Source organism: Saccopteryx leptura, chromosome 1 (assembly GCF_036850995.1).
Source record: "Saccopteryx leptura isolate mSacLep1 chromosome 1, mSacLep1_pri_phased_curated, whole genome shotgun sequence".
NCBI classification, from domain to species: domain Eukaryota; kingdom Metazoa; phylum Chordata; class Mammalia; order Chiroptera; family Emballonuridae; genus Saccopteryx; species Saccopteryx leptura.
This window is the reverse complement of record NC_089503.1, coordinates 6,008,956-6,017,946: the sequence shown is the minus strand read 5'-3', so window position 1 is coordinate 6,017,946 and position 8,991 is coordinate 6,008,956. Positions and strand designations below refer to the sequence as shown.

General features: G+C 63.5%; 2 protein-coding genes across 3 annotated transcripts; both read right to left on the bottom strand.

The window, feature by feature from the left end:
* Positions 1–201: 201 nt before the first annotated feature.
* NUDT8 (nudix hydrolase 8) lies at positions 202–2,319 on the bottom strand. 2 transcript variants are annotated; one of them, XM_066341381.1, is made up of 4 exons: positions 2,020–2,319; positions 1,281–1,413; positions 607–684; positions 202–513 (listed from the first exon to the last, which is right to left on the bottom strand). In XM_066341381.1, the coding sequence occupies exons 1-4, from the start codon at positions 2,211–2,213 to the stop codon at positions 286–288; spliced, it is 633 nt and encodes a 210-aa protein (XP_066197478.1). In that variant the 5' UTR covers positions 2,214–2,319; the 3' UTR covers positions 202–285. The 2 variants fall into 2 exon arrangements, with proteins under 2 accessions (XP_066197478.1, XP_066197566.1); XM_066341469.1 differs by having other exon boundaries at positions 202–471.
* A 1,016-nt stretch (positions 2,320–3,335) lies between these two features.
* On the bottom strand, positions 3,336–8,668 carry TBX10 (T-box transcription factor 10). Its single transcript, XM_066359999.1, has 7 exons — positions 8,334–8,668; positions 8,138–8,239; positions 7,561–7,732; positions 5,339–5,494; positions 4,983–5,050; positions 4,298–4,392; positions 3,336–3,864 (listed from the first exon to the last, which is right to left on the bottom strand). Exons 1-7 carry the CDS (start codon positions 8,666–8,668, stop codon positions 3,575–3,577), a joined length of 1,218 nt encoding a protein of 405 aa, XP_066216096.1. The 3' UTR covers positions 3,336–3,574.
* Between the last annotated feature and the right edge of the window lie 323 nt (positions 8,669–8,991).

Here is an 8,991-nt window from a genome sequence, read left to right as displayed (position 1 = left end):
GCACCAGCCAGGGACAGTGCTGGCCCCACCTCACAGGGCTAAAGTGAGGGTAAAGAGAAGGGAAGCCAAGTACCTGGCAGATAGTCAGTGCCCACTGCTGTGGGTGACGGTGTGCTTGGACAGAGGCGCCCCAGCCAGGAGACCAGCTGTCCCATGGCATCGGCCTGAGGCCAGGGCCCTAGCGCAGAAGACGCAGTTGGCTACAGAGTTGATAAGGCTCTTTATTCTGTCCTGGGGTGGAGCTGGCCTGGCAGGGTGAAGACAGTGGCTGCTCAGGGCCAGTCTTCAGCGCCTGGACATCCCAGGGTATTCCAGGGAGGGCTTGTAGGCACCAGGTGCTAACAGCTGCAGGGTGAACTCGGTGATGACAGCTGTGAGTCCCCAGACACGGTGTGGCCCGTGAAGGAAGACAGGCATTGTGTAGCGGAAGTTGCCACGCTGGCGGAAGTTGGTATAGCCTTGGTTCTGCACCTGCAGCAGGTGGGTCAGGGGCAGTGCAAACACTTCGTCCACCTACGGGCAGAAGGCAGCAAGAGGGTGGACAGTGCTCTGCAGCTTCCCCCAGTTGGGACAACCCAGTCCCCCTGTATCCCTGCCCCTATTTACCTCCTTGGGGTTGGGCTTGAGGCTCTGGGGGTCCAGTGGGCCCACACCAGCAAGCACCGGCACCACGGTGTTCTTTTCCTGCGGCAGGAGGCAGGTGGTCAGGGGAGGCCTGGCCTTGGCAGGACTTGGGAACTGGGGAGGGGAGGCTGAGAGAAAGGCTCCACCCTCGCCAGCCAGAGGCCGTTAGCAGACAAGGCCTATCCACCTGGCCCCTGCCCTGGGGTTCACTCCAGCCATGCTGCCTGAGTCAGTTTCCCCATTCAGGCCTCTGGGCCTTTGTGGATTGTTTCTTCCACTTAGAACAACCTTCCCATACTTCTACTACCCTAAAACCTGCCGCTTGTCAACTCAGACCCTTCCTACCCTGTGAAGCTGCCTCTAACCCTATCCATCAAGCTGAGCAGAGCAGGCTCCACCCAGACCCACTTCCATCGCGGCACCGGAGCCTCAGTATCCTCGGTGAGAAGAGGATGAAATTACCCCTGGGCCCTCCCTGACGGGTTCTGTGGGGCGGAAGACACCAGCAGCAGGTGGTGGGTGCTCCACCGCATTCTACACCTGCAGGAGTTCATGACCATGCTCCTTGTCCCTGGGGTCCCACCTGCAGCCCAGCGCACGCAGAATGGGTGAGTGGGGTAAGGGCTGGCTGTGGCCTCAGCGCTTGGTGGGCTCACCTGGTCAAATACGGGTTGCAGGATGCCCCACACATGGTCCTCGGGCACAGCCAGGCCCACCTCCTCCTGGGTCTCCCTCAGGGCCGTGTGCACCACATCCCGGTCAGCAGGGTCACACTTGCCTCCTGGGAAACTAAACAGGCACGGCACAGGCAGCCTAGTACTTGGGCTGTTGGAGCCGTGGAGCTGTGGCCGAGGGCCAGTGACTCATCTAAGCTTCTGCACCGGCAAGCCACAAGACCTCTCCAGGCTCAGTTTTCTCCCTGAGCAATGGAGGTAAGGGAGACACACAAATTCTGTCTATGGTGGTCCCAGTGGCACTGACCTTTACCCTCCTAGGGTGTCCTCAATTGCCCCGAGGGCGGGGCCAGGGCGGGAAGCCAGAAAGCCCCGCCCCGACCATTTCCAAGGCTCCCCATAGTGGCCCGGACGGGGTGAGGTCCTGCCTTTTTAGAGAGGGGGCACAGCTCAGAGAGGTGTCGCCCGCCATAGGCGATGCCATGCGGGTAAGTTTTGAGGGGTCCGGCACGACGCCCGGGCAGGAGCACGCCCAGGCTCCAGGAGGAGGGACGCGGGTCGCTGATCCCGCCGCAGCCCGCGCGCGGGCCGAGGGGCTCTCCGCAGACCCATCCTCCAGAGGCGCAAACCGAGGCTGGAAGATACTAAGTGCCCGGCCCCAGCGGTCTCCGGGGTTTGGCGGCCTCCTCCTAAAAGGAAGAGGAGTCCCGGAGTGGTGTACCTTACGTCTCCCTTGTGCCTCCCGGCCAGGAGGCTGGACCGCAACGTGTAGAGCAGCGCCGGGACGCCGCGCACGGAACACAGCGGCACGAGCACCGCGGCCGCCGCGGGCCGCGCGCGGAGCCGGGCTGTGGCCTTCCCCAGCAGCCGCCGGCAGCGCTGCTCGCCCTCCGCCGACAGGCAGTCGGGCAGCATGTCCCGCCCGGCGCTGCCCCAACACAGAGGGCGCCTGAAGGTGGTCGGAAAGGGACCCGGCAGCGCTCCCAAGCTCGGCGACCCGGCGGGGGCCGTGGGAGGACTCGACCCGAACGTCCCGCCCCGCCCCTTCAGGCTGGGGAGCCGCTCCGCGGAGACTTAGGGGGCGGGGCTTGCGAGAAGGGGTGGGGCCTCAGGGCCGCCCCGCCCCTTCAGGCTGGGGAGCCGCTCCGCGGAGACATAGGGGGCGGGGCTCGCGTGAAGGGGTGGGGCCTCAGGGCCGGGCGGGACCCCAGGCGGGAAATTAGTGGTCGGGGTCTGAGGGACCCAGCCCCTCTGACTCGGAGTTCAGGAGTTGGGGAGTCTTGCTGTTGAGACCCTGCCTGTCTCCTGTCCCTCTGTGCGCGCGTGTGTCCATTCTTCTCCACGGACCTCACAGGAAGTGCTCCAACATGGGCGGGGTTGGCGTTTAGGGGATTCTTGGGGCCCCCCCCCAGGAGGCGGAGGACGTCAGGAGCCGTGGGAGCCCTCTCTCCCGGTTCTGGAAGGCGGCGCGCGGTGCGCCCTGCCGCTCCTAGGGACGCACTCCAGCCTGGTCTTTGCCCTGAGCTGTCTCCCCTCTCCTCTGCAATTACTACTCCTTTAGGTGTTGGTTTAAATGTCACTTTCTCAAGAAGCTCTCCTGCCTCGAGTTTTGAGATTCACCAATCCCTCCCCCTACCGCACCTTTGCCGGTGTGGTCATTGCCTATCATGATTCTGTCACCCTCTGCCGGACATGGCCCTTCCGGAACCAGATGACTCCGACCTTAACAGACAGCAGCACCTAACCATGGAACGGCAGAGGCCACCATACTTTGCTTTCACTCTGAGCGAATACCTCTCCGAGCTGTAATTTCAGCCTCACACAGTGTAGGGAGCAGGAACCCCAGCCTCCCACACAGGGCCCCCCCCTGCCACTCGGCTGGTGTCACTGTGCTTCAGGGATGTCAGCGGCACTGGGAGAGATTTGGGGTGTCTGCAGCCCAGACTCTGGGGTCTGGGAGTGCCTGAGCCCCTCCACCCTGATCTCAGGACAGAAATGCTCTGACCACTCATGCCAAATGATTTAATGGTGGGAGTAAGGAAGAGGGGAAGCAGGATTTGGAGTCACCCTCAAGGCAGAAGGGAACAAGTAGGGAAGGAGGAGGACTGGTTCCAACCTTGGCACCGTCTCAGCCTTCCTGTGATTCTGGACAGGTAACCCCCCCTCTCTGGGTTCTATCTCCACTGCTCTCCATGAAAAGAGAGGGTGTCTGTGCAGAGGTGAGGCTGGAGGGAATGGGGTGCAAGGTAAGAGGACTCTGTCTGCAGGGCTCACCATCACTGAGGGTCCTGATGAGACCCCAGACACATGGCAGTGGGGGACAGGAGCCCCAGCCCGGCTTGGAGGGGCAGGCTCCGCTGATCCCTGTCAGCCTGGATATTCAGAAGAGGGTATGGTGTTGGTCGGGCCCTCGGGATTCCAAGGGGGCTTGAGGCTCCAGGGTACAGATCCTGATAGGTGAGGGCCCGGTAGGTGGCCGGGGCCAACAGAGCTTCGGGGGCAGCCAGCAGCTGGTGGTGGAGCTGTGCAGGGGTCCTGGAGGTGGAAGCTGGAACTTTGTTGGGGTCTGAAGGAGGAAATGGTCTGAGCGAACCCCAGACCTCCCCTCATATCCACACCTGCCCTGTCCCCTTCTCTACCCCTCCCATCCCAATGTGCCCATCTCTCCGCCTTTGCTCTTGCTCCTCCTTCTACCTGGAATTTCTTCCCCACCTTTTCCCTCTCTCCAAACCCTTCTCAGTCCGTTAAGGCCCAGCTCAGGAATCATCTCCTCCAAGAAGCCCACCTAACTCTCAGCCCCTTGTCCTTACCCTGTTCTCTCTGCCCTGCACCCCAAATTGTCTCAGAAATCTCTGCTTCCCCCTCTGTCCACAAAGGTGCCCAGTGAGCTTACTGAACATGCTGAACCCCCTTCTTGGAAGTTCTGTGATTCTGTCCCTTTTCTTCTCACCCGCCATGCAGGCTCTAGTCCCACTCTGTCTGCGGGTCCAGGAACTAACCTTTCTCCTGCTCCGTGGAGCCCTTCAGCAGACAGGAGCTGAGGCTTCTGCGACTCCGGGCTGGGATGCTGAGCAGGGGCCGTGAGGACACAGTCCTGAAGATGAGGCAGGGAGTCAAGATGAAGAACCCAGGCCAAGGGTCTGGTTCAGAGTCAGCCAGTGAGACCCCAGAACCAGTCAATGGGCATGACCATGGAACAAGGGTTAGGAGCCACCGCCTTAGAAGATGCGCAGGGGGCCCTGGCCAGTTGGCTCAGTGGTAGAGCGTCGGCCTGGCGTGCGGAAGTCCCGGGTTCGATTCCCGGCCAGGGCACACAGGAGAAGCGCCCATCTGCTTCTCCACCCCTCCCCCTCTCCTTCCTCTCTGTCTCTCTCTTCCCCTCCCTCAGCGAGGCTCCATTGGAGCAAAGATGGCCCAGGCGCTGGGGATGGCTCCTTGGCCTCTGCCCCAGGCGCTGGAGTGGCTCTGGTCGCAACAGAGTGACGCCCCGGAGGGGCAGAGCATCGCCCCCTGGTGGGCGTGCTGGGTGGATTCCGGTCGGGCGCATGCGGGAGTCTGTCTGACTGTCTCTACCTGTTTCCAGCTTCAGAAAAATACAAAAAAAAAAAAAAGAAGATGCCCAGGGAGGGGGCTGAGGGGCTGGGCCAGGGCATCTGGAAAAAACTGGCAGGGCTCAGACAGTACCAGGAGTCCGGGTCACTCTCTCTAAAGCCCTTGGCAAAAGGGTTGCTGGCGATTTTCAACTGGGTGATCTGCAGAGGAGAAGTGAAGTTATGGGTCAGCCCTGAACTGGGGAGAGGCCGTGGGGCCCCAGGCTCAGCCATTCTAACCTCCCTGGACCCCCCAGTCATGAGGCCCCGGGACCTGGAACCACAGTGGGTGTGATGGGAGGGAAACGACTGGCAGGTGTTCGCTGAGTCCCAGGGAAGCTGGAGAAGGGCTGGGGCCTGCATGCATGTGGGGGCTAAGAGCCTGGAGCCTCAGTCTCCGTCTCTATGAGAGGGCCTGGCAGGTGCCCCACAAGCTGTGGCCCAACCCACCCGGTGGTTCTGATACGCTGTCACGGCTGTGAACTGGGTCTCCGTGAAGATGAAGGACTTGAAGTTCTCCTGGGCGTAGCGCTCGCTGTCCTTGCGTGGGTCCACGAAGACCACGTGGAAGCGGGGCTGGTAGCGGTGCATGGAGTTGAGAATGATCTGGGGGGGTGCAGAAGGCGGTGTGCAGGGGTGGGGGGTGCAGAAGGCGGTGTGCAGGGGTGGGGGTGCAGAAGGCGGTGTGCAGGGGTGGGGGGGTGCAGAAGGCGGTGTGCAGGGGTGGGGGGTGCAGAAGGCGGTGTGCAGGGGTGGGGGGTGCAGAAGGCGGTGTGCAGGGGTGGGGGGTGCAGAAGGCGGTGTGCAGGGGTGGGGGGGTGCAGAAGGCGGTGTGCAGGGGTGGGGGGGTGCAGAAGGCGGTGTGCAGGGGTGGGGGGGTGCAGAAGGCGGTGTGCAGGGGTGGGGGGTGCAGAAGGCGGTGTGCAGGGGTGGGGGGGTGCAGAAGGCGGTGTGCAGGGGTGGGGGGTGCAGAAGGCGGTGTGCAGGGGTGGGGGCAGAAGGCGGTGTGCAGGGGTGGGGGGTGCAGAAGGCGGTGTGCAGGGGTGGGGGCAGAAGGCGGTGTGCAGGGGTGGGGGCAGAAGGCGGTGTGCAGGGGTGGGGGGGTGCAGAAGGCGGTGTGCAGGGGTGGGGGGTGCAGAAGGCGGTGTGCAGGGGTGGGGGGTGCAGAAGGTGGTGTGCAGGGGTGGGGGCAGAAGGCGGTGTGCAGGGGTGGGGGGTGCAGAAGGCGGTGTGCAGGGGTGGGGGGTGCAGAAGGCGGTGTGCAGGGGTGGGGGCAGAAGGCGGTGTGCAGGGGTGGGGGGGTGCAGAAGGCGGTGTGCAGGGGTGGGGGGTGCAGAAGGCGGTGTGCAGGGGTGGGGGCAGAAGGCGGTGTGCAGGGGTGGGGGGTGCAGAAGGCGGTGTGCAGGGGTGGGGGGTGCAGAAGGCGGTGTGCAGGGGTGGGGGCAGAAGGCGGTGTGCAGGGGTGGGGGGTGCAGAAGGCGGTGTGCAGGGGTGGGGGGGTGCAGAAGGTGGTGTGCAGGGGTGGGGGGTGCAGAAGGCGGTGTGCAGGGGTGGGGGAGTGCAGAAGGCGGTGTGCAGGGGTGGGGGCAGAAGCAAGCCCTCACTGAAGCGAAACCCTTCTCCCCGGGGCAGAGAGGGTGCCCTGGGCCTGCTGACCCTTCCTTGTGCTGGTGGTGCGGCCAGTGTCTCGGCTGGTTGTGTCTGACCATCCTTGCCGCTCTGCCTTCTCTCACACCCACATCCCACTGCCCGCTCTGCCATCAGCACTAGCCACCATCTGACCGCCTCGCCCGCCCCATCGCCTCGACTCCATCTGGCCTCCATCCTCTTTCCTCCGCTGCCTCCTGGCTGGTCTCCCCGCCTCTGTCCATTCTCCACACAACAACCCCAGTGAGCCCCAGCATGTCATCCCTGCCTCAAAACCCTCCTGTGCCCCCCCCCCCCCGCCACACACACAGGGGAAAAGCCAGAACCCTCTCTGCAGCCATCTGGCCCTGCAGATGACCCGGCCACCTCCAGGACCTCTCCCCGCCCCCCTCCCCCTCCACGCTCCAGTCTAGCCACACAGGAGCCTCCTTACAGTTCCCCCAACTCTCCCAACATTTCTGTAGCCCCGGGGCCTTTGCACGGGCTGTTTTCCTATGTGCAACAGCTCCCCTTCAATGCACAGTCTCCCTGCACCTCCTGATCCGTGTCCAAGTATCTCCTCGGCTGCGTCCCAGACCACCCCCCTGGGCTTTTCTCTCCTGGCATTTATCGCCGCCTGAGACACTGCACCCAGTGTCTTCTGGGTGTTTTGCTTCCCATCTGCCCCTACCCCAAGGGGGGAGCCCTGTGAGCGCAGAAATCTTTTGTCTGTTTGACAACGTGTCAACAGTCCCGAGTTTCCTACAATGGGCCTGCTCCATGGCGGCGTTCCATAAACATTGTCCACGAGGAGGACAGTGTTTGCTGAAACATTCCCATTCCCCCAGCTCATGTCCTCTCCTTCCTGGACAGTGTCCCCTGCTGTCCAACCCCAGCCCAGGTGGGCTCAGCTCTGTCAGCTGCAGGTGGGGACGCTGGGCAGTGAGGCCCTTGAGCACCAAAAGCCCAGTCAGCCTTGGCTCCCAGTTCAAGCCCCGGTGTCCCCTGACCGTGCCCAGCCCCTCCCCCTGTGGCCCGGGCCTCACGTGGCCATTGTCATCCAGCAGGTTGTTGGTCAGCTTGAGCTTGTCAAAGGACACGATCTGGCGCATCCACTGGGCGCCTTTGGCCGGCGAGTCGGGGTGGAAGTGCACACGGCCAGGCGTGGCCGGGTCCGCCTTGCCCGCCACCAGCCAGGCCGAGCTGTGGAAGGCGTACCTGGGGAGCAGAGCGACGTGGGAGGGTGCCCCCGCTGCACCCCAAACACCTCACCTGCTGCCCCTGCCTGGAGCCGGGACTGGCCGGGCGAGGGGGCGGGCAGCGTCTGCACTGCTGCCCACGCACTGTCCTCGTCTGGCAGACGGGGCCCCGGGGCTCAGAGACTGCTGTCCCGCTCTGAGTTCCCCGTGCCCCCCTCTGCTGCCCGAGGCTGGCCCACTCGGCCTGTTCGGGCCAGCCCACGGCCAATTTCAGACGGGTCAGCTGCCCTGGGCGGGGCTGCCCCGGCCACCAGGCTCCCTGACACCGCTTGGACTGGCCCGTGCCTCCCGGAGGGCAGGTTGGGGTGGACTTTCCCGTCTCAGCACCTGAGGTCTGAGCCACTTCCCCCGGGTGACCCCTGACCTGTATCTCTTGTCATCCAGGGGCACGAAGTCCATGAGCAGGGCGTAGTCAGCCAGTGAGTCCATACCCAGGATTTTCACCTGGAAGGTGGGGAACATCTTCCTGTGGGAGGGAGGGCCAAGCAGCTTGAATGCAGCTCCAGCCTGGCCCCTGCCCCCAGCACACACGCCCCCAGCCCCTACCCTGTGGCTCACACCTGCCTGCCTTGGTGACGATCATCTCTGTGCCCAGCTGGTTGAATTCCTCCCACAGAGCCTTCATCTCCAGCTGGACCGTCACACTGGACACGTGTGGGTTCTTGGGGCCCTGCCCGCTGGGCTCACCCATGGCTTGGGCCCCTGTGGAGCCGACGGAAGGGCCTGATGGGAATGGAGAGACCAGCCGGGGCTCCCAGCTGGCGCTGGTCATGGGCAGGGTGTAGGTTTCCGAGGGTGCGAAGACCCCAAGGCCGGCAGAGAGGAAGGCTGCCGAGAGAAGGCAGAGTGTGGGCCCCTGCTCACCTCGCCGCCCCCTCCACCCAGCCAGCTGCATCCTTCAGGCTGCATCTCGGAGCCTCCTCCTCCAGGAAGCGCTCTCCAGCGCCAGGTCTGTGTGTTCCCACTGTCAGCCTGACTCAGCATCTCTGCGCGAGGCTTACAGGCTCCCAGACACTGGAGACCAGGCCTGTCTGGCACCCCGGGAAATCTCTGAGCCCTCAGGTGGCCGTGGGGCCTTGATGAATTGTTTCATCTTCCTGTGCCTCAGTTTCTGCATTCATGACAAGCGGTTCTTAATAAGACCTGCCTCCTAGGGCTGGTGTGAGGCTTTGTGAGGATGTATCAGGCCCTGGCATGTAGTGGGCCCTTCATAAATGA